Source organism: Prionailurus bengalensis, chromosome D3 (assembly GCF_016509475.1).
Source record: "Prionailurus bengalensis isolate Pbe53 chromosome D3, Fcat_Pben_1.1_paternal_pri, whole genome shotgun sequence".
Lineage (NCBI taxonomy): Eukaryota > Metazoa > Chordata > Mammalia > Carnivora > Felidae > Prionailurus > Prionailurus bengalensis.
Window position 1 is genome coordinate 94,305,879 of NC_057356.1, and position 24,835 is coordinate 94,330,713.

At 44.5% G+C, this 24,835-nt stretch overlaps 1 protein-coding gene across 4 annotated transcripts; it reads left to right on the forward strand.

The window, feature by feature from the left end:
- Positions 1-24,703, forward strand: LOC122470893 (probable 2-ketogluconate reductase). 4 transcript variants are annotated; one of them, XM_043559145.1, is made up of 8 exons: positions 18-92; positions 13,701-13,775; positions 14,879-14,982; positions 15,787-16,171; positions 17,025-17,196; positions 18,647-18,825; positions 21,694-21,790; positions 24,489-24,703. In XM_043559145.1, exons 4-8 carry the CDS (start codon positions 15,790-15,792, stop codon positions 24,664-24,666), a joined length of 1,008 nt encoding a protein of 335 aa, XP_043415080.1. In that variant the 5' UTR covers positions 18-92; positions 13,701-13,775; positions 14,879-14,982; positions 15,787-15,789; the 3' UTR covers positions 24,667-24,703. The 4 variants fall into 4 exon arrangements, with proteins under 4 accessions (XP_043415083.1, XP_043415080.1, XP_043415082.1 ...); XM_043559147.1 differs by lacking the exon at positions 14,879-14,982 and having other exon boundaries at positions 52-91; XM_043559146.1 differs by lacking the exons at positions 18-92; positions 14,879-14,982 and adding an exon at positions 12,633-12,838.
- Positions 24,704-24,835: the final 132 nt, after the last annotated feature.

The window sequence follows — 24,835 nt, forward strand, 5'->3', positions numbered from 1 at the left end:
TGCCCGCCGACGTGCGGCGCGCGTCCGGCGCAGCTGGGCGCGACGTCCGGAGCCGGGGGTCTGGAGTTTGCGCGCTGGCGGTGCGCGGGCGGGTAGGTGGTCTCCGCGTGGGCCGCGCTAGCGGGGTTTTCCCGGGGAGCCGCCGCGGTTGAGAGGAGCCTGTCTTTACCAGACCTGCTGTCGGTCCCGTCAGAGACCCAACTTCACCGCGCCGCCACGGTGACCCCGGGGGTGGGAGGGGGCCGACCGGACCAACGAGAAGGGTTCGGGTCTGGACGGAGAGGACGCCCGCTACGCTGGGCGGGCGGGCGGGCGGGGGGGGGGGGGGGGTGGGTGGGCAGGGGGTACTGAACTGAGGATCCCCGTGACTGCGGGGGAGGGACTGGACAGAGAGGACCACTTGACCTGAGGTGTGGGAATGGGAGCTGGACTGAGGATCCCCGTGACTCGGGGGGGAGGGGGGACGGGATGGACAGAGATGACCCCCGTGACTGGGGGTTGGAGGACCGCTGGACACAGAGGATGACATCGGGAGAAAGGCTTGTCCTGTTCACTCCCACACCAGGTCCCCAAATTAATCAGGGCGATCCTGCTTTCTGGACATAAATGCAGTTGATTGACATGTGAAACCGATGTGTTCAGAAGAGCACTCCCCGCGGAGGGTCAGATCCTGCAGTGAGATAGAGCCAACGTGGAAGTTACCCTTCCGACCGCACCACCTGAGCTGAGCTTGTAGCTCGGCGGCACTAAGCCCCTTCGTGTTGTGGTGCAACATCCACCTCCAGATAATAATTCTTTGTTAACAAATTCTGCTGCAATCTCATTTGCATGCTACAAGATTTCATTCATTCAAGTTAAGGTGGTTTTTCTCCAGAGTTGTGGAACCTTGAGGCCTGGGTGGCTCAGCTGGTGGAACGTGGAACCTAGAACCTTGGACTCTTGATTTTGGCTTAGGTCATGACCCCAGATCATGGGATTCAGCCCTGTGTGGGGGCTCCCTGCTGAGCATGGAGCCTGCTTGGGATTCTCATTCTCTGTCTCGCTCTCAAAAAAATAAAAAAGTGTGGGACCAACATTATGATCTATTTTTAGAACTTTTTCATCATCCTGAAAAAAATCTTGTACCCATTTGGCATCATTGCCATTTCCCTCATGACCACTAACCTGTTTCCATCTCTGCAGATTTGCCTATTCTAGACATCTCAAGGGGTCGAATGGAAATGTATGTAGTCTTTAATTAAAATTTTTTTTTTAATGTTTATTTGTTTTTGAGAGGGAGACACAGAATCGGAAGCAGGCTCCAGGCCCCAAGATGTCAGCACAGCTGAATCCCTGAGCACTCGAACCCAGGAAGCATGAGATCATGACCTGAACTGAAGTGGGGTGATTAACTGAGCCACCCAGGCGCCCCCGTGACTACTTTCATTTAGCATAATGATCTTAAGGTTCATATTGTAGCAGCCGTCAGGACTTAGTTCCTTTTTATTGATGGTTAACATTCCATTGTATGGATACACTGCATTTTATTTATCAGCTAATTAACATTTGGGTTGTTTCCATTTCTTGGCTATTATGAATAATGCTGCTATGAACAATGTGTATAAATTTTTGTATGGATATAAGCTTTATTTCTCTGACTATATATGAGTGGAATCATTTTGTCTTATAGCGAGTACGTTTAACATTTTGTGGCATTGCAAGTTGTTTTCAAAAGTGGCTGCACCTTTTAACGTTTCCAACAGCAATGTGTGAGGGGTTTGATGTCTCCACATCTTTACGTACACTTGTTATTTGTGTATTTTTTATTATGACATCCTGGTAGATATGAAGTGATACTGTTGTTTGACTTGCATTTCCCTGATGGTTAGCAATATAGAGAGCATTTTTCATGTACTTTTTCTCCATTTGGAGAAATGTCTGTTCATATCCTTTGCCCAATAAAAATATGGATTACTTATGTTTATTATTGAGTTTTTTTAAAGTTTATTTGTTTATTTTGTGAGAGAGAGGAGGGAGAGGGGCACACAGAGAGAATCCCAGGGAGGCTGTGTGCACTCAGTGCAGATCCCAACAAGGGGCTCCACCTCTCATGAACTATGAGATCATGACCTGAGTTGAAACCAAGAGTCGCATGCTTAACAGACTGAGCCTCCCTTATTATTGAGTTTTAAGAGTTTCATTAGGTATATGATTTAAAAATATTTCTTCCCATTCTGTTGATTGACTTCACTTTTTATTGCTATCATTTGCAGCACAAAAGTTTTAAATTTTCATGAGGTCCAATTCGTCTATTTAGTTGTTTGTGCATTTGGTATCATATCTAAGAAACCATTGCCTCACTTAAGGTTGTGAACATTTCCTCCTGCATTCTTCTGAGAGTGTTATAATTTTAACCTTTTTTTTTAAGTAAGCTCTAGGCCAATGTGGAACTTGAACTCGAGACCTGGAGATCAAGGGTTGTATGCTCCACAGACTGAGCCAGCCAGGTGCCCCCGTTAACTTTTACATTTAGGTCTATGATCACTTTGAGTTAACTTTTATGTATAAGGTGTCCAACTTCATTCTTTTGCATGTGGCCATCCAGTTGTTCTGGTACCATTTTTTGGAAAGATTATTCTTTCCCTATGAAATTGCTTTGGCACCCTTATTGAAAATCAATTGACTTTATTGTTTTATATTATTTTTAAATTTTTAAATATTTTTATTTTCCATGCTAACAAACACAATATGATGTGCCAGGCACTCTTCACAGTACTCTATAGGGGAACTCTGTGTGGGAACATGGAACCCACACAACAGCCCTATAAGATAATTGTGCTATGGTTATCATCCCCAGATGAAATGACTGCATGGAGAAACCAGACCCCCAAGTGTTTCCGTATCTTTTCCAAGATAACCAGCTAGTAAATGGCAAAGCAGGTTTGAACCTCTTTGCTGTTTTAAAAATTTCCATTGTTTTCTTTATTTGAACATGGTATGAACCATGTTCATAGGTTTTAAGCTTGATCATCAAAATTTTCATTTGCCACCACCAGTGGGTGGCCCTAATTGAAAATAGTTTTAAATATTATATTTTGTCTTCAAATTTTTACTTAAATTCTGGTTAATTAACATATGGTGTAATACTGTTTTCAAGAGTATAATTTAGTGATTTGTCACGTACATGTAACACCCACTGCTCAACATGACAAGTGCCCTCCTTAATGCCAATCACCCATCTCGCCCATCCCCCACCCATGTCCCTCCAGCAATCCTGTTTGTTCTATTTAAGAGTCTCTTATGGTTTGTTTCCTTCTCTTTTCTTCCCCCTTCCCATATGTTCATATGTTTTGTTTCTTAAATTGCACATATGAGTTAAATCATGGTATTAGTGTTTCTCTGACTTATTTCACTTAGCATAATACACTCTAGCTCCATCCACATCATTGCAAATGGCAAGATTTCATTCCTTTTGACAGCTGAGCAATATTCTACTGTATATACATACATCACGTCTTTTTTTTTTTTTTTTTCACTTAGAGCATGCACACACATGCATATGTATGACTGGGGGAAGGGCAGAGAGAGGGGGAGAGAGAATCCCAAGGAGGCTCCACACTGTCAACATGGAGCCCAACGTGGGGTTCGGTCTCATGAACCTTGAGATGCATCCCACCACATCTTTATCCGTTCATCAGTTGATAGACATTTGGGCTCCTTCCATAGTTTGGCTATTGTTAATAATGCTGCTATAAACATTGAGGTGCATGTGTCTTCTTCGAATCATCATTTTTGTATCCTTTGGGTAAATACCTAGTAGTGCAATTGCTGGGTCATGGGGTAGTTCTGTTTTTAACTTTGTGAGGACCCTCCGTACTGTTCTCCAGAGCGGCTGCACCAGTTTGCATTCCCACCAACAGTGCAAGAGGGTTCCCCTTTCTCTGCATCCCTATCAACATCTGTTGTGCCTTGTGTTGTTAATTTTAGCCATTCTGACAGGTGTGATGTGAACATCTTTTCATGTGTCTGTTAGCCATCTGGATGTCTTCTTTGGAAAAAAAGTCTATTTGTGTCTTCTGCCCATTTCTTAACTGGATTGTTTGTTTTTTGGGTTTTAAGTTTGATATGGGTTTTTTTTTTTTTTTGGTATTTTTTTTAATGCTTATTTATTTTTGAGAAAGAGACAGAGACAGCATGAGCAGGGGTAGGGTAGAGAGGGAGGGAGACACAGAATCCAAAGCAGGCTGCAGGCTCTGAGCTGTCAGCACAGAGCCTGACGTGGGGCTCGAACTCACAAGCCGTGAGATCATGACCTGAGCTGAAGCTGGACACCTAACCAACTGAGCCACCCAGGCGCCCTGAGTTTGATAAGTTCTTTATATATTTTGGATACTAACCCTTTATCAGATATGTCATTTGCAAATATCTGCTCTCATTCCATAGGCTGCCTTTTAGTTTTGTTGTTTCCTTTGCTGTGCAAAAGCTTTTTATCTTGATGAGGTCCCAATAGTTCATTTTTGCTTTGGTTTCCCTTGCCTCTGTCGATGTGTCTAGAAAGAAGTTGCTCTGGCTGAGGTCACAAAGATTTTTTCCTGTTTTCTCCTCTAGGATTTTGATGGTTTCCTGTCTCACATTTAGGTCTTTCTTCCATTTTGAATTTACTTTCGTGTATGGTGTAAGAAAGTGGTACTGTTTTGGAAACTGGTCTGGATCACCCGGCAGAAGAACCAAGCAGCACTCGGAGATCTTGGAAGGCAGGAGGTTTAGTTTTACACCGGTGGGCTCAGAGGAGATCATTCTCCAGAGGTCTGAGCCCAGAGCATCAGCAGCCGGATGATTTATAATCTGTTGGAGTGTGGCAAGTGGGATGGGAAGAAAAACCTGGAAGGGGAGTCTTTAGGCAGGGACTGGAATCCCCCTGTCCTGTCAGCCGTCTTATAACAGACTTCTCCCTGTCAGTACAGTTTCATTCTTCTGCATGTTGCTGTCCAGTTTTCCCATTTCCATTTGCTGAAGAGATGTCTTTTTTCCATTAGATACTCTCCTGCTTTGTCAAAGATTGATTGACCATACTGTTGTGGGTCCATTTCTGGGTTTTTTTGTTCCATTCCAGAATATCAATTGACTTTAAATGTAAGGATATATTTCTGGATTCTCAGTTCTATTCCATTGGTTTATATGTCTAGCCTTATGTCAGTACCACACTGTCTTGATTAGTGTAGCTTTGTGGTAAGTCTTGAAATTAGGACATGTGAGTCCTCCAACTTTATTCCTTTTCATGATTGGTTTGGCTGTTCTGGGTCCCTTGCATTTCCATATGAACTTTAGGATTAGCTTGTCAATTTCTGCAAAAAAAAGGTACCTAGGATTTTGATAGGGATTGTGCTAACTCTGTACACCATTTAGAGAATACCATATTACCATCCTAATGATGTTAAGTCTTCCATGGTTATAGGATGTCTTTCCATTTATGTAGGTCTTCTTTATTTCTACAACTTTTATATTTTCCAGTGTTCACATCTTGCACTTTTTTTTAGGAGGAGGTAAAATTTATCCCTAAGTATTCTTTTTGATGATATTTAAATGGAATTGTTATTTTAAATATTTTCAGATTATTCATGAGTAGTGTATAGAAATACAATTTATTATTATTATTTTCTCCTGTTTATTTTTGAGAAAGAGCTCGCATGTGCTTGAGAGCAGGGAAGGGGCAGAGAGACGGGTACAGAGGATCCAAAGTGGGCTCTGTGCTGAAAGCAGAGAGCCCGATGTGGGGCTGGAACTCAAGAATCATGAGGTCATGACCTGAGCTGAAGTCGGGGGCTTAACCAACTGAACCACCCAGGCGCCCCAGAAATACGATTGGTTTTTGTATACTGATCTTGCATTCTGCAATCTTGGTGAACCATTCATTACTTGGAAAAGTTCTTTATTTGCATTCCTTAGGATTTTCCCTATATAAGATCTTGCCATCTGGAGATAAGCACAGTTTTACTTCTTGTTTTTCAGTCTGGATGTTTTTTTTTTTTTTCGTTGCCTAACTGCCCTGGCTGGGACGTGCAGTACAATGTTGAATAGAAGTGGCGACAGCAAGCATCTCTTGTTCCTGATTTTAGGGGGAAAGCATTGAGACTTTCACTATTAAGTATGAGGCTTGCTACGGGTTTTTCACAAATGCCATTTATGAGGTTGAGGACATTCTGTTCTTATTTTGTTGAGAGTTTTTTGTCTTGTTTCTTATGAAAAGTTGTTAGGTTTTGTGAAATGCTTTTTATGCCTCTGTTGAGATGATCATGTGGGTTTTGTCTTTTATTCCCTTAATATGGAGTATTCCATTGACGTTTGTATGTTAAATCAAATTTGCATTCCTGGAAAAATCCTATTAGGTCACATTAACTTTTAACAATATATTGCTGGAATAAGTTTGCTAGTGTTTTTTGAAGATTTTGTGTCTAATTCGTAAGACATATCAGTGTGTAGTTTTCTTGTTGTCTTTGTTTGATTTTGCTGATAGTGGCCCCATAGACTGAATTGAAAAGCCAACAATATAGGCAAGAAAAATTGGTTATTTGGCCAAAGCTCCTCATCTTTCCTTCCATTCATTCACAACATATCCGATCATCTAGAAAATGGAAATAAGTAGGCTAAATCATTCTGAGTGAATCAGACTGCTTGAATTACATCTTATCGTTAGAAATTGAATTCTTCATTTAAAAAATGACTAAACATAAGCATTAAGTATTGCTTTCTGGAATTCTCAAGAGCAAGACAGATATTTGGAAGGAGCAGGTGTCCCTGTGTGTCGAATTGTGAAAGGATACATGTGTCTAAACAGAGTGCCCCTTCCTTCAGAGCAACTGGCCTAAGTTGAGGAAGAGAACTAATTGTTACTGATGAGAAGTGACTGGAGAGCCTTATAACCCTCCCAGAGGAATTTGCATTTTTAAAAGAAAAAATGTTTTAAGTCAGATGTAAGACAATGTTAAAGTGAGACTTTCCTCTCTCTCAAATTTCAGCAGAGGCCCCAAACTGAAAATAAATGATTTAAAATGCTTACACGTTTCAGGGGCTCCTTGGTGGCTCAGTCGGCTGAGCATCTGACTCTTGATTTCGGCTCAGGTCATGATCCTACAGTCTGTGGGTTCCAGCCCCACATCAGGCTCTTCACTGACAGCGTGGAGCCTGCTTGGGGTTCTCTCTGCCACTCCCCCCTTGTGCTTTCTCTCTCAAAATAAATAAACTTAAAAATTTTTTAAATAAAATAAAATGCTTACATGTTTCAGAGCAAGAGGCCACACTGGCTTTCTCCATATCTTGCAGAGGAAAGAATAATTTGCATATTGTTTGTCCATCACTCCTTAGGATACATAAGAGGAAGTGCAAAAATGTTTTGGGGAACAGTGTGACATCATTTCTTTGGAGGAAGCTGTGCACATGTGTATTGCCATGTGCATTCTCTTCCCTTTGGAAAAGAAAGGGGTATTCCACCCCACCTCAAGCCAAGCAAAGGAGCCCCAAAAGAATCCCTCACTTTAAAAAAATTTTTTAATGTTTATTTTTCTTGAGAGAGGGAAGGAGCAGGGGAGGGGCAGAGAGAGAGACACACAGAATCCAAAGCAGGCTCCAGGCTCTGAGCTGTCAGCACAGAGCCTGACGCGGGGCTCGAACTCACCAATAGCAAGATTATGACCTGAGCCGAAGTCAGACGCTCAACCAACTGAGCCACCCAGGTGCCCCTCTAAAGCTTTTATTTACTTATTTTTGAGAGAAAGAGAGAATTGGGGAGGGACAGAGAGAGAGAGAGAGAGGGAGACAGAGGATCTGAAGCAGGCTCTGTGCTACAGCAGAGAGCCCAACGCAGGGCTCGAACTCAGGAACTGTGAGGTCATGACCCGAGCTGAAGGCAGATGCTTAACCTACTGAGCCACGCAGGTGCCCCAAGACCTCCTCACTTTGGGTAGGAGATGGTCAGGAGGGAAAGACCCTGTCACCTAGTAGCGAAAGTTTGCTTAGCTGTAGAAATCTCTATGTCCAGACCTGCTGAAGGGACCCGAGTTGAACTCTTGGGAGAAACTCTCCAATTTATAGAGTATGTTCTCTATGAAAGTGGCCAATGCTCAACCTTATACTAAGAGAAATGCAATTATCCCATTGCAGGAAAATGGATAAACTGAGGCGTACTTATTGGCACATATAGCTGTAAAGAGGAAAGAGTGTACCTCCACATATAAACAGGCATGAATCTCACAGACTAATAAACTTAGAAGAAGCAGATCACCAAAGGCTACACAAGGTGTAATTCCGTGAACATAAAATGCAAAAATATGCCAAACCAAGCCACATGCTGTTTAGGCTACTTTTACCTCTCTCTCTCTCTTTTTTTTTTTTTTTTTTAATTTTTTTTTCAACGTTTATTTATTTTTGGGACAGAGAGAGACAGAGCATGAACGGGGGAGGGGCAGAGAGAGAGGGAGACACAGAATCGGAAACAGGCTCCAGGCTCCGAGCCATCAGCCCAGAGCCCGACGCGGGGCTTGAACTCCCGGACCGCGAGATCGTGACCCGGCTGAAGTCGGACGCTTAACCGACTGCGCCACCCAGGCGCCCCACAGATGTTGCATTTTGTACACATGGAAGGTCTGTGGCAAGTCTGTCGGTGCCATTTTTCCAACAGCGTTTGCTCACTTCCAGTCTTTCGTGTTTTGGTAATTCTCGCAATAGTCCAGATTGTTTCATTATTGTATTTGTCGTGGTGATCTGTGATTAGTGATCTTTGATGCTACTTTTGTAATGTTTTGGAGCACCGTGATCTGTGCCCGTATTGAACCCAGTAACCAAAGGGAGACTGCGGATAATCCGCACAGAGGCAACTTTGCGCCCAGACCTTTTTGTGTGCCTTTACATGTCTCCGACCCCTCCTTTGGGGAGACGGACGGGGAGGCTGTCCTCCACGTCTTTGTTTGGCTGCCCCTCCGGCAAACTCTTTCCTGGCTGCATACTTGGTGTCTCAGTGTTTGTGTCTGCTGTGTGCTGGGCAGACACGTGGGTTCCATTACAGTATAAGGTGGTGAACTTCGTTGGCGAAAGTGTGTACCCTGACTCTTCCGCCCTCTGGCCATTCCCCATTTCTCTCCGTCTCCACCGGCCTCCCTATTCCCTGAGACACCACAATATTGAGCTTAGGCCCGTTAATAACACTCTGGCCTCTCAGTGTTCAAGTGAAAGGAAGAGTCGCACGACTCTCACTTTAAATCAAAAGTTAGAGATGACTAAGGTTAGTGAGGAAGGCGTTTCGAAAGCTGAGGTAGACCAAAAGTTAGGCGTCTTTGTGCCAAACAGTCCAGTTGTGAATGCAAAGGAAAGTTTTTGAAGGAAGTTAAAAAGTTCTGCTCCAGTGAACTCACAAATGTTAAGCAAGCAAAACAGCCTTATTGCCGATACAGAGAAAGCTTGGTCTGGATAGAAGTGAAACCAGCCATGACATTCCCTTAAGCCAAAGCCTAATCCAGAGCAAGGTCCTAACTCTTGTCAGTTCTGTGGAGGCTGAGAGAGGTGAGGAAGCTGCGGAAGAAAAATTTGGAGCTAGCAGAGGCTGGCTCTGAGGCTTAAGGAAAGAAGTCATCTCGATAACATACAAGTATAAGGTGAAGCAGCGAGTGCTGATGTAGAAGCTGCAGAAAATTCTCCAGAAGATCTAGTGAAGATAATTTACAAAGGTGGCTACTAACCAACAGATTTTCAATGTAGATGAAGCAGTCGTCTGTTGGAAGAACATGCCATCTAGGACTTTAAGCTGGAGAGAAGTCAATGCCTGGCTTCACACTTCAAAAGGCAGACTCGCTCTCTTGTTAGGGGCTAAAGTCCCCGGTGACTTTTAAGTTGAAGCCAGTGCTCATTGTCCTTTCTGAAAATCATTAAGTATTATGCTGTATGTACTCTGCCTGCTCTAGAAATGCAACAACAAAGCCTGGATGACAACACACCTGTTTACAAAATGGTTCACTAAATAGTTTAAATCCACTGTTGAGACCTACCACTCAGAAAAAAAAGATTCCTTCTAAAACATTGCTGCTCATTGACAATGCACCTGGTCACCCAAGAGCCCTGATGGCTATGTGCGATGAGATTAGTGTTGTTTTCCTGACTGCGAACACAACATCCATTCTGTAGACCACGGATCAAGGATAATTTCAACTTTCAGATCTTTTTAAGAAATACATTTTGGGGCGCCTGGGTTCAGTCAGTTGGGCGTCCGACTTCGGCTCAGGTCATGATCTCGCGGTCCGTGAGTTCGAGCCTCGCGTCGGGCTGTGTGCTGACAGTTCAGAGCCTGGAGCCTGTTTCGGATTCTGTGTCTCCCTCTCTCTCTGACCCTCCCCTGCTCATGCTCTGTCTCTCTCTGTCTCAAAAATAAATAAATGTTAAAAAAAAAAAAAGAAATACATTTTGTATGGCTATACCTGCCATAGATAGTGATTCTTCTGATGGATGTGGGCAAAGTAAATAGAAAACCTTCTGGAAAGGATTTAATATTCTAGATGCCATTGAGAACATTTATGATTCGGGGCACCTGGGTGGCTTAGTCCGTTGAACTTCCGACTCCGGCTTAGGTCACCATCTCACAGACGATGAGTTCGAGCCCCACATTGGTCTTGCTGCTGTCAGCAAAGAGCCCACCTCAAATCCTCTGTCTCCCTCTCTCTGCCCCTCCCCTGCTTGCACTCTCTCAAAACTGAATAAAAAATTTAAAAAAATTCGTGTTCCCCCCCCCCAAATAAAATACCTAGGAATAAACTTACCCTAAGAGGTGAAAGACCTCTACTCTGAAAACTATAGAACATTGATAAAAGAAATTGAAGATGATGCATAAGAAATAGACATTTTGTGCTTGTGGATTGGAAGAACAAATACTGTTAAATGTCTACACTGCCTAAAGCAATCTACAAATCTAAATCAATCCCTACGAAAATACCAACAGCATGTTTCACAGAACTAGAATAAACAATCCTAAAATTTGTATGGAACCACAAAAGACTCTGAATAGATAGCCAAAGCAATTTTGAAAAAGAAAAAGAAAACTGGAGGTATCAAAACTCCAGGCTTCAAGTTATATGACAAAGCTGTAGTAATCAAAACAGCATGTTACCGACACAAAAATAGACACATAGATCAATGGAACAGAATAGAAAGTCCAGAAGTAAGCCCGCATTTATATGGTCAGTTAATCTTCAACAAAGGAGGAAAGAATATGCAATGGGAAAAAAGACAGTCTCTTCTTTGGTGTTGGGAAATGGTGCTGGGAAAACTGGACCACTTTCTTACACCATACACGAATATAAACTCAATATGGATTAAAGACCTAAATGTGAGACCTGAAACTATAAAAATCGTAGAAGAGAACACAGGCAGTAATTTCTCCAATATTGGTCACAGCAACATCTTTCTAGATACGTTTCCGGAGGCGAGGGAAACAAAAGCAAAAATAAACTGTTGGGATTACATCAAAACAAAAAGCTTCTGCACAGCAAAGGAAACAACCAACAAAACTAAAAGACAACCTACTGAATGGGAGAAGATATTTGCAAACGACATGTCCAATAAAGGGTTAGTATCCAAAATATATAAGGAACTCACACAAAACTCAACACCCAAAAAACAATCCAATTAAAAAATGAGAAGACATAAACAGACATTTCTCCAAAGAAGATATCCAGATGGCCAACACACACATGAAAAGAGGTTCAACATCACTCATTATGAGGGAAATGCAAATCAGAACCACAATGAGGTATCACCTCATACCTGTCAGAATGACTAGATCAAAAACAAGACTTAACAACAGGTATTGGTGAGGAGGTGGAGAAAAAGGAACCCTTGTGCACTGTTGGTGAGAATGCAAACTGGTGCAGCCACTAGGGAAGACAGAATGGAGGTTCCTCAAAAAATTAATTACTGAAACCTTATGATTCAGGAATTGCTCTAGTGGGTATTTGCCCAAAGAATACAAAAACACTAATTCAAAGGGATTTGTCCTATGTTTATTGCAACATTATGTACAATAGCCAAACTATGAAAGTAATCCAAGTGTCCAAGTGTCCATTGATAAGTGAATGGATAAAGAAGATATGATATATATATATCACATATTCATATATATATGAATATTTTTCAGCCATTAAGAAGAACAAAATGTTGCCATTTGCAACAACATGGATGGATCTAGAAAGTATAAAGCTAAGTGAAATAAACTAGTCAGAGAAACACAAATACCATATAATAACTTCACTCAAATGTGGAACTTAAGAAACAAAACAAATGAACAAAGGGAAAAAAAGACAAACCAAAATACTCCTTTTTTAAAAAAAAGTTAAAAAAAGTTTGTCTGTTTAAGTAGTCTCTACACCCAACATGGAGCTCAAACTCAGAACCCCGATATCAAGGGTCACATGCTCTTTCAACTGAACCAGCCAGGTGCCCCAAACACTCTTAACTATAGAGAACATGCTGGTGGTGACCAGAGAAGAGTTGGATGGGGTGATGGGTGAAATAGGTGAAGGGGATAAAAACACTTGATGAGCACTGAGTACTGTATGGAACCGTTGGATCACTATATTGTACACCTGAAACTGATAGACCACTGTATGTTAACTACACTGGAATTAGCATTTTTAAAAAATCCATAATTCATGAAAGAGGTCAAAATATCAACATTAGCAGGGGTTTGGAAGCCACTGACTCCAGCTCTCATGGATGACACTGAGAGGTCCAGGACTTCAGTGGAGGAAGTAACTGCAGATGTGGTGGAAATAGCATTAGAACGAGAAGTAGAGCCTGCAGACGGGACTGCTGCCATCTCATGGTGAAACTTGAACCAGTGGAGAGCTGCTTCTTACAGATGAGCAAAGATGTTGGTTTTTCAAGATGGAATCTACTGCTGGTGAAGGTGCTGTGAAAATTGTTGAAATGACAACAAAGGATTTAGAATATGATGACATACCTTTAGTTGATAGGGCAGTAGCAGGATTTGAGAGGATTAGCTCCAATTTTGAAAGAAGTTCTACTGTGGGTAAAATGCTATCAAATAGCATTGTAGGCTACAAAGAAATCGTTTGTGAAAGGAAGAGTCAGGTGGTGTGGCAAACTTCACTGCTGTCTCGTTTTAAGAAATTGTCGTGGTTGTCTCAGTCTTCAGCAACCACCACCCTGATCAGTCAGCAGCCGTCAACCCCGAGGCAAGACCCTCCACCAGCAAAAAGATGATGACTCACAGAAAGCTCAGTGATGGTTAACATTTTTTAGCAATAAGCTTTTCAAATTGAGGTATGAACTTTTTTTAGACATAATGCTCTTGCGTACTTAATAGGCTACAGTATAGTGTAAACATAATTTTTATATGCACTGGGAAATAAAAATCACTTGACTTGCTGTATTGCGATATTCACTTTATTGCAGTGGTTTGTTTGGAACCAGACTTGCAATATCTCCAAGGTGTGCTTGGAGATCATTAAATTCCAAGTAGGGGATACCTCTTGAGCAGCAGGGAGTGGTAATGGTAGTGGTACATTTATTAAGCTTGGCGGCACTTAATGGGCTCATTTTATTATTATTTTTATAACTTGCATGTGTTATAAATAATTAAATAACATTTATAACTTAAATGTGTTATAAATTTAATTAAAAATTAAATCCAGTTTTATCAAATTCTTATTTTTTTAATACAGTAACTTCCAACTGAATACAGCAGAGATTCTGGCAATTTGGATTCTTGCTGGGCTGAATTTGATGGAGCACCCTGGGTAGGTTGGACAGTAATAAAACTTAAAATAATCTTTTGTGACTACTGGTAATACTCACTTTTTGCAAGTCAGTGGTTAAGAGCTTTTTTATGCTCTTGAGGTAGAAATAGTGAAACTTGGGGCATCTGTGTGGCTTAGTCAGTTAAGCATTTGACTTCAGTTCAGGTCATGATCTCATGGTTCGTGAGTTTGAGCCCCGTGTCGGGCTCTGTGCTGACAGCTCAGAGCCTGGAGCCCGCTTCAAATTCTGTGTCTCCCTCTCTGCCCCTCCCACACACACACTCTGTCTCTCTCTGCCTCTCAAAACTAAAGAAAACTAAAAAAAATAAAATAAATAGTCATCTTAATAAAAATAAATAAAACCTTTAGTCCATTTTGCAGACAATAACATACATCTTTTACTTTCACAGTAAAAAATGGCCAATTGTATTAGTTATTGCTGCATACATAACAAATTTTCCTAAATTCCAGTGGCTGTAAAAACAAACTCTATGACCTCCCAGGTTTTTGGGTCAGGAATCCAGGAGTAGCTTGTCCAGGTGGTTCTGCCCAGATCTTATGAAACTTTAATTGAGGGTTGGCCAGGGCTGTGGTCACCTCAAGGCTCGCCAGGCTGGTGTCAGGCCTCTTCAGATCAGCTTCCAAGCTCATTCATGTAGGCCTCTGCACAGGGAAGCCTCCGGCCTGGCCCTGGCTCCCCCCTGGAGAGGGAGGAAGAGAGCCCAAGCTGTGACCTCCCGTGGCTTCTGCCATATTCTCTTCACTAGAAGCACCGGGGTTGGGGGTCCCACAAAGGTGTGATTAACAGGAGGAGGACTTTGGAGGCCACCTGAGAGGCTGCCATCACAGCTGAAGGGCAGAAATAAAGACTCAGGCAGAATAGGGAGGAAAGTGGGTGTGATGGAGACATTGGTAACTTCAGAGGGGTGGGTCTCTTGTCCTTCAGGTTTTTTAGGGACTTGTCCAGGAAATAAAATGAATCCCAGTGTTGATGTAATTTAGAAAATCTAGAGTAACTGCAATATAATGATTTATGAGAAATACATATTTCATCGTTCAGAGGACCAAACTACTTCTCAGATATATTTGGTCTTCATCCATAGTTCCTGGGAACACTTCAGAGCCAGAAAGGTGACAAGGATGTCTTAATGAAGGAGACTTCTGGACCCCACTCAAGGGCGGGGCTATTGCCAGGACGACCAAGCAGGTGATCAGAGGGTTGGAACTTCCGGCACAACCCCCCACCCCTGCGGAGAGGGGAGGGGCTGGAGGCTGAATTGGCCAATGGAAACTTCCAGACCCACCCCAGACGCCTGCATAGAGGGGAGGGGCTGGAAGCTGAATCAACCAATGGAAACTTCCAGCCCCACCCCCGACCTCCTGGAGAGGGGAGGGGCTAGAGGCTGAATCGGCCAATGGCCAATGATTTAATAAATGGTGGGGATACAAAGAAGCCTCTATAAAAGCCTTTTCTGGAGACGGCCCACACTTCGGCACCCGAACTCTTCCGTGTGCCGGTGGGCCGGGCCCCAGGCTCCATAAGGGCTGAAACTCGAGTTGGGCACCTCGCTCTGTGGATCTCTCCCATCTGCGAGTTGCTACACACTCTTTGTATCTTTAAGGAACCGGTAAGCACAGGTCAGCCTTCCCCTGAGCTCTGTGAGACTCTCGACAAGTTAACAGAATCCAAGGATTCTGCAGAATCGGCTGCCGGTTGGTCAGAGGCACAGGTACCTGGTACCTGTGACTAGAGTCTGAAGGTGGGGGCTGGGAGGGGGCATCTTATAGGACAGAGTCCTTAACCCGTAGGATGTGATGGTGTCTCTGGTAGATAGTGTCAGAATTGAATTGAATTCTGGGACACGCTGCTGGGATCCTGAGAACTGCTTGGAGTTGCGGGTGGGGGACTTGGAAATTGGTGCTCAGAACCTTAAAAGAGCAACAGAGGAGCATATTGATTGTCTCTTAAAGACTGTCTTTGACAGCAGAAATTGTGCTTCTCTTCCTGCAGGCCATGGGGGATCAGGACTTACCTGGCATTTTGGTGTCTGGATTGGAAGGACCTCATGGTATATGTGAGGATCACATTGGAGAACTGCAGAAACACTTTACTCTCATTACTCTGCAAGAATTTTTGGAAAATAACACACGATTCGGTCCAAAGGTCCAAGCTGTATACGTCTGGGGCGGAAAGCCAGCCGTTACCCAGGAGCTCCTGCAGAGTCTGCCCTCCTTGAAGATAATTGCCAGTGCAGGAGCATGTCTAGATCACCTGGACCTGAAGCTCATTGCCAGCTGTGGTGTGAAGGTGGCCAACACACCACAGGCGGTTTCCAGTCCCACAGCAGACATGGGGATGGCCTTACTGCTGGCCGCAGCTCGCAGAGTCGTGGAAGGTACCCAGGCCTTGGAGATGCTGGTTTTCCAAAGAGAGCAGATGACAGATACTTAACACAGATGATTACATAATGTTATCTTCAAACTACAGGTCTTTCCTGGGCCCTGATTTCTTCCAGGACTTTGTTGCACTTGAGAATTGGTCACTTTCAGTCTTTTGCCGCGTACTTAGTGCCTGAGCCCAGCTTCCCAGCACATATCGGCTATTTTCTCCCCCACCAGATTCCTCTCATTCACAGGCAGTAAACGTGTGTGTGGAGTAATTTCAACATCGAAATTACTATGGAAATGCCCTTGGGGTGATTCTTTGGTCAGTCAGCATGCTACTCTTGGTTAAAGACCCATGAGCGAATAGGCAGAATCTGACCTCTCCACACAGGGGACATCTCTGGGAATATCCCCAGGAAAGGCAGGGCAGCAGTTCAACACCCCTCAGTCCCCCAATCCTCCTGATGGAGCTCTGAGCAAAGAGGAAGATGAAGCTTTGACGAAGAGGCTTGAGGAAAGAGGAGACAGGAATCAGGCTCTGGTTCGGATTCTGGTTGCAGGTTCACGCACATGCACACACACCAACATACCAACACCAGCAAGTTTTAACCAGAAATCCTGCCGTAATGTAAAAGAAGTTGGTATTTCAAAGCTTTGCACCAGGACGCTCTGGTTTTGTTATGAGGAAACCGTCTTTGTCCCTTTCCTTCACCCCTTGCAGAAACCCTTGTCTTCTGTCAAGAGATGCATGAGGGCTGTGTCTGCCACAGGCACCCACTAACTCACTACTCTGCCCCAGTAAGGTTGTGGATTTCTGTGTCTGGTGACATCCGCTCTGACCACTCTGTCCCTTGTATATTTTAGGTCATAGGTTGGCTATTGCACCGGATACAGAGAACTTTTCTACATACTGGATGGGTCAAGAAGTTACAGGGGCCACTCTGGGAATCATCGGCATGGGCAGCATTGGCTATAAGATTGCTCAGAGGGCCAGAGCATTCGAAATGAAGATTCTGTATCACAATAGGAAACGCAGGTAAACATTCGGAAAATGGACTTGAAATTAACTGAGCAGAACGTATACCATCACTGCCTTAAAATGGCTTGGATATAGGAGCCCTCTGTTTTTCATAAGACTCTCCTACTCTTTCTCTCCAAAAAATAGGACTGATTGTCAAGAAAAAGAAAAAGAAAAAAAAAGACTGATTGTCACAAAAATTGTGATATTTTTATGATTACCTAGGAATGTGACTGTGACTTTTTTATTGAAAATTTTCACCAAAAAAGAGATTTTAACTCACAGCTTTGTTTTTTGTTTTTTTAATTTCTAAAGTGTTTTTTTTCAAGGAAGCTTTCCATACCCACTGAGCAATTTGGTTCCTTTATGTGCACTTCCTCCCTCAGCCTGACACCCGGTCTTACTGATTCTGTCTCCAAATAGCCTTCAGACCTGCCTGTTCTCTCTCACCTCATCGATGCCACTGGGCTCAGGCCCCGTCCTTTCTCACCTGAAATACATATTCTCCTAACAGTCTGCTCACATCTGCTCTTGAACCTCCCACTCTCCTTGCAAACCAGCCAGATGATGGCCATTGTTTACAACCTTTACTGGCTTCCCACTGCACATGGAACACATTTCCGGCCGGTGAGCAGTTTGTGGATGTACGGGGAGCTGAGAGATTGTGTATTAGAACTGTGCCCGTTTTTCAGTCACTGTTTGCACCATGGGCAGTGGAGGGACTTAGGTAGATGTGACGACTTTCCTTGTGATGAACACGCAGGCACAGAGGCCAGGGTTCTCCCAGGACAAGGTGTGTGGTGTGGGCAACGTATTCATCTTTCCTTTGGGCTGTCCCCTGACCCAAACATGTGTTTTGTATTCCATATATGTATTCCATATTTGCATAGCAGTGGAGGTTACCCGGCATGCTGTGGCCTCCGGGATCTTGGAATTTCTGTTGAATAATCAGTTGTTTGGGATGGCCAGAGCAGGAGTTAAACAAATCCTGCCTGCATCGGACCCTTGGGTCTTTGCTTTGCATTTCATAGGCAACGTTCCAAGGCCCTCTCCTGTTTTGTTTGTTTTCTAGAGACTGTGATGGGTTTGCTGCATTCAGCAATGCTCTGTGGTCACAGAAGTACACACTCCTGCTCTTACTTGGGAGTGGGACCCACTTCCTGCCAGTAATATTCTGTCGTTGCTGAGTGCATGTCCGATGCACAGTCAGGCTCACACCTGTCTCTGGGGGCTCAAATGAGAAGAAGCTCCTGGCCGCAAGGAGCTTCAATGTGGGGTGCAATTCTGCAGACCCAGAGGCCTCGCCTCAGAGGTCCCGAGGGGCCCCCAGTGTTTCCATGGTGGGAGAGGATCCTGGACCCAGCAGCAACACGCCCAGTCTTTGGCTCCCCTCAGAAACTCCTTCCTGAGGTGCCGTGATGAAGTCCTGACTGGAGAACATGGTGTTTCTTCCTTGTCCCCTTCATAGAAAATTAGAGGAGGAGGAGGCTGTTGGGGCCACTTACTGTGAGAGTCTGGATGACCTGCTTCAGCGATCGGACTTTGTGCTGTTGGCCGTGAGCCTGACGCCCCAGACCCAGAGGCTGATTGGGAAGAGGGAGCTGAATCTGATGAAGCCCACTGCCATTCTCGTCAACATCGGCAGAGGTACTTGCCTGCACCACGGTCTGTGCGGAGGCCCGCAGGGCTGCAAAGTCTGCAAAGTCGGCCCAGCTCGACTTTCTCCTGGACAGCTGTGGGCCCAGAGAGTCCGTGTGCACTGGCGGGTGATGAGCTCAAGGGAGTGTCTATTTAGAAATATTTCTGATTTTTGTTTTCACATCATTTCGAGCCTCAAATTAGTAACAAAAAGGATGAGAATAGTACAGTATGGGGTTTTCACATCCCAATTAGGGCATCTACTTTGGGGCATCACAGTTTGGTCTTCTAGGTGTGATTAAGCAAAATTTATGGGGATACAGTTTCTGAGCCTTCACTTTAAAAAAATTTCTTTTAAGTGTGAGAACGAGGCGGGGAGGGGCAGAGAGAGGGAGAGAGAAAACCCCAAGCAGGCTTTGCACTGTCAGCGTGAAGCCCAGTGTGGCCTGAGCCAAAACCAATAGTCAGATGCTTAACCAACTGAGTCACCCAGGTACCCCTTCACTTTTGGTTTTAAGTTTATTTATTTTTAGAGAGAGTGAGAGCGAGAACACATAAGCAGGGGAGGGACAGGGAGAGAGAGAGAGAGGGAGAGAGAGAAACCCAAACGGCTCCACACTGTTAGCACAAGCACACAGCCCGACTCGGGGCTGGAACTCAGGAACTGAGAAATCATGACCTGAGCTGAAATCAAGAGTTGGACGCTTAACCAACTGATCCACCCAGGTGCCCCTCTGATACTTTACTTTAAAAAATAAATAACAGTGTTAGTTTGGTTATTTGGCATTTATGTAGTGCTCTGTGTTTACAGGCAAGAGGGAGTTGGCCCTGTGCTGATACCAAATATTGTGGGCTGGTGTGACATTTATAAAGAGTAGAGGATCAGTGCTGACATCAGACATCCAGGCCACTCACCTTTGTGGGGTGGGGGGCCAGAGTACATATGACTAACAACAGCCACCCGTGTATCATCTGTAAAACAAGGAAAACAATGCTTGCCACATGAGATAGTGTAATTTGTAAGAAATACATATTTGGTCATTCAGTTGTGGTTTTCATCCATAATTCCTGGCTCTTTCCTCACCAAATTGACTAAGTGTTGAGAGTGATAAAGGTGTCTTTTGTTAATGGAGTCGGCTGGACCCCACTCAAGGGCGGGGCTGTTGCCAGGATGACCAACCATGTGATCAGAAGGTTGGCCCTTCCTGGGGCGCCTGGGTGGCGCAGTCGGTTAAGCGTCCGACTTCAGCCAGGTCACGATCTCGCGGTCCGTGAGTTCGAGCCCCGCGTCAGGCTCAGGGCTGATGGCTCGGAGCCTGGAGCCTGTTTCCGATTCTGTGTCTCCCTCTCTCTGCCCCTCCCCCGTTCATGCTCTGTCTCTCTCTGTCCCAAAAATAAATTTAAAAAGTTGAAAAAAAAAAAAGAAGGTTGGCCCTTCCAGCCCCACCCCCGACCTCTGTGGAGAGGGGAAGGGCTGGAGGCTGAATCAGCCAATGGGAACTTCCGGTCACACCCCCGACTCCCAGGGAGGGGAGGGGCTGGAGGCTGAATCAGCCAATGGGCAAAGATCTAATCAACTGTGGCAATACAAAGAAGCCTCGGTAAAAATGCCAAAGGACCGGGTTCAGAAGCTTCTGGAGATCGGGAAGAGTGCTGTGCGGGGAGGGATGGAAGCCCCACAGCCTTTCCCCAGACCTGTCCCTATGATCTCTTCCTCTGGCGGTTGATTCTTAGCCTTTGTCACCTCCTTGAGCCACCAGGTGAGCGGCAGTGTTCCCCTGAGTTCTGTGAGCCGCGGCAGCAAGTTGCCAGTTGGTCAGAAGCACGAGTAACAAACAGCCTGGGACTTCCGACCGGTGTCCGAAGTCGGGGTGGGGGCATCTTACAGGACTGAGCCCTTACTGCGCAGGATCTGATGCCGCCTCCGGGTGGACAGTGTCAGAATCCGCAGGCACCCTGCAGGTGTCCCGAGAACTGCCTGAGCTTGTGTGTGTGGGACCCTCCCTACCCCGACTTTGGAACCGGGTCCAAGAACTCTAAAACAATTGTTGAAAGACCAACAATATGCTTCAGAGATAATATGCTTCAGAGTTCTCTGAAAATTCAGGCCATCTAGGTGAGCAGGAAGGACCAGTGCGTATTAGGTACCTTCAGGAATGTCAGAGGCTGGCGAGCACACTACAGATTCTGGAGAAGCAAACGCCCCAGGAAAGCCTCGGGGACTGGGCTTCTCCCCCAGCAGCACCAGCATAACAGGGCTGTGTCCCGACCGGCGGGCCGGCCGCTCCCAGCCCATCAGCAGAAAGGAGGCACCCTCAGTCTTTGGGCCCCTTGCAGGGCTCTGCTGGAAGGAAAGGGCTTTCTTCTCAGCTTCTACTCAAACATGTCCTGCTTTTCTGTATTTGAAATGACAGTTACAGGATCGTGCTTGTGGCTTAGTTTTTTCGTGTGCATATACAGCTATCTGGGGGCTGTGTCCTCAGCCTGAACTCCTAGGTGGTGCTGGGAGGTGGTGTAATAAAATGAGACGGGCCCCGGCTTGAGGTCAAACAAACCTGGGCTCAGATCTGAGTCTATATGTTAGAAGCTGTGTGACTTTGGGTGTTTGTAACCTAAGGGCCTCAGTTTCCTCAAGTATAAAATGAATATTGACTTTGCCAGGTTAGTGGAGGATTCGGTGAAGGCCTGAGTGCGCTGCCTAGTATGTGGTGGGCTCACAATGTCTGATGATGAACTGGCAGAATGACACTCACGTGCTCTTTGTCAGACCTTTGACAAGATCAGGATGTGTTTGGAATAGCAGCTAATGTGACCAAAGCATCTATCCCATGTACTCTTAATGGTGGCGACTGCAGAGGAACTGTCTTGTTGACACAGGTCTGTTAGTCGATCAGGACGCCCTGGTGCAGGCTCTTCAGACTGGGGTTATTAAAGGAGCAGCACTGGACGTGACGCACCCGGAGCCCCTGCCCAGGTAAGAAAGCTGGACAGAATCTACATCCTCTGGTCCACGTAGGGCTGTCCTCAGTGGTCATTCCTCCTGGTCCACGCAGGGCAGTCCCCAACGGTCATTCCTCCTGGTCCACGTAGGGTGTCCTCAAATAGTCACTGCTTTGGGCTTTTTCAGATGTGTTGTCACAGACCTGTAGTCGAGTCTTGGCCATGCAGGGGCCGGAGAAGGGCTCTGGTGGCCTGTCCAGTCCTGCAGATCATCAGATGTCTGTTTCAACACCTCCATGGACAGGGAGCTCCAGGCCCACAGGCAGCAGTCCCCATGGATGGAGACTGTACAGAATATTCTTGCTCAGATCAAACCAAAATAGTCCTTCCCTTACCCACTGACTCCAGTTTGCCCCTGATCATTCTCCTCTCTTACACACCTTCTGTGTGATGAAACCACTGTGTTTCATCTTACTTTAAAAACAATTTTTTTTAACGTTTCTTTATTTTTGAGAGAGAGAAACAGACTGTGAGCAGGGAAGGGGCAGAGAGAGAGGGAGACCCAAAATATGCAGCAGACTCCAGGCTGTCAGCACAGAGCCCAGCACGGGGCTCATACCCATGAATCGTGCGTGAGATCATGAGCTGAGCTGAAGTCAGATGGCTAACTGACTGAGCCACCCTGGCACCCCTGTTTCTTCTTTTATTCCCCCCTAAATATCCTTCAATCACAGCCTAAATGATAGCATTTCCAGACACCTGGTCATTATTGTTGCCTTCTGGCACTGCAGTTTTAAAGGGCCTTTGAAAATGTGCTCTCAGGAATGGAGCATAGTGTCCACATTGTGGCCTGACCACGCAGAAAACTTGCTCAGAAGTTGTATCAGCAGCCTCATTGCACCCTTAGTTCATTACGTTTTTAGTCAGCAAGAACTTAAATTATTCTTCCAATTGTTCTTTAAGTACATGTGTGGAGCTTTACACTTCTGTGCATTTAATGCCATTTGCTTGTGTGTTTTGACCCATTGATCCAGCCCATTAGGACTACAGTCTTGATTCTGTCATTCGTTAAGCTAGCGATTCCCAGGTTTGATTCCTCCAGCTTTGATTTGTCTGGTAAACAAATTACTGTCTGAATGTTTGCCATTACAACCAAATTTAATATCTAAGTTTATCAAGATTGACCATAGAACTTACATTTCTGAGAAAAACGATAGTTTATCTAGAACAGCCTTTCTCAAAACATGGTCTGGAGACCCTTTCAAGGGGTCAAAATTATTATTATGTGAAGTCAAAATTATTTTCACAATATTGTAAGATGTTATTTACCTTTTCACTCATGTTTCGGTACATTGTACAGTGGAGTTTTCCAGAGACTAATGACATGTGATTATCACTCTGACAACTAATGAAATGTGTGCTTCAAGGTTATTGTATTAAAATTTTTTTATTTTTAATCTCTAACATAGTGCATGTTGATAGATACAACCCATGTAAACAAATGTTCTTTGTGGTTCTCAATTTTAAGAGTGTAAAGAGGTCCTAAAACCAAATGTTTGGGAACCACTAACGTAGAATAGAAATTTTTTTCAATGTAAATTAAGAAACTTGAGCATTTTAGACAGTTGTCAACTTAGAAACCTAGAAGTCTAATGCTCACCTGTTGGCTAGTCTGCCAAGATGAGATTTTATTCGCTTCATTCACTAGTTTTCAGTTTTATTATATAACAAACCAGTGACAGTTACAGAGGTATTTGCTACGCCTTCTTAACAGAGTTGGCTCTTGCCTATACGCCTCATATTATGGACAGGTGTTGTTACAATTGGCCATGATTCAGTTATTTCTGAGTTCCAAGTCAGTTGAGAGACAAAACCAGTCACCCTGTCTCAATTCACTGTGTCATACTGAGACTGGTTTTCAATATGTGCTGTTATAGTAGGGCGCACCTCCTTCCTATTAGGAGGACAGAAGTGGGGTTTTTTTGTTTTTTTTTTTTTTTTTTCAGAATAGCTCCTATCCTTGCTGTGTTCTAGGCTGTATCTTAATTTCAGTCAATTCTGGGGGCAAGGACAGAGTGTTGGTATAAATTACAAGTGCCCCAAGGAACTTCCACAGGTTTGGGGGGAAGTCCCAGAGGTGTGCTCCTTGAGCCTCAGGTACGATTAAGGGTTACTGCTGCCTGTCTGCTTTGGGCTTTGAATTAAAAGTCAAGAGGTCCTGTTTGGGCAGGTGACTGCCCTTTCATCATGCTGGTTTCTAGCGTTTTCCATCGTTTCAGTCTGGTGGATCACTTCACTAACACTTCCTTATGTTCCCAGGCTGACTCCCATCCTCTCCCTTCTTCCTGGGAGAGAACTCCCTCTCATCTAATTCTAGGTCATAAATATTTTCCCTCTGAATGTCACCACTCACTAAAGGCACATTCAGCTTATCGCATGATGCCTAGACTAGCACCCATATCCCCGGGAGCCTTTTCATTTTTGTGGACCAGTGTTGTCTAAACCACCACATATGTTGTGCTATTGTGTGCTAATGGCCGGGGTGCCATTAGGATACATGTTTTGCACCCAAAAAATGCTGGGCCCCCCATAGTGGGGTTAGATGAGTGGTGGTCATACCTAGGTATAATTTAGAATATGCCATAAGGCCCCTTCTCAGCGTGGGGCTAGAAACCCAGAGTATGGAATTAGAGCAGACAATGTGGAATAGTTTTCATTAATCTGCATTTCAGAGATCATCCTTTATTGAAGTTGGAGAACGTTACTCTGACACCTCACGCTGGGAGTGCTACTCATCAAGCCAGGCGACAGGTGATGGAAAATTTGGTTGCAAGCATCCTGGCTTCTCTCCACGGCCTTCCCATTCCTAATGAAGTGCGACTGAACTGGGATAATTCCGTGGCAGATTAAATGACACGTGGCAGATTAAATGGAAAAAAAAAATCTAGTTTTGTGTATCTACGTTAAAGCCCATCATGCAGATTAATACTCTTTTGGGCGAAAAGCCTTAAGAACAGCGGTAACATTTGTTGAGAACTTGGCAGGCGCTTCTCTTCCATTCCCGCCGCAGCCTCCAGGC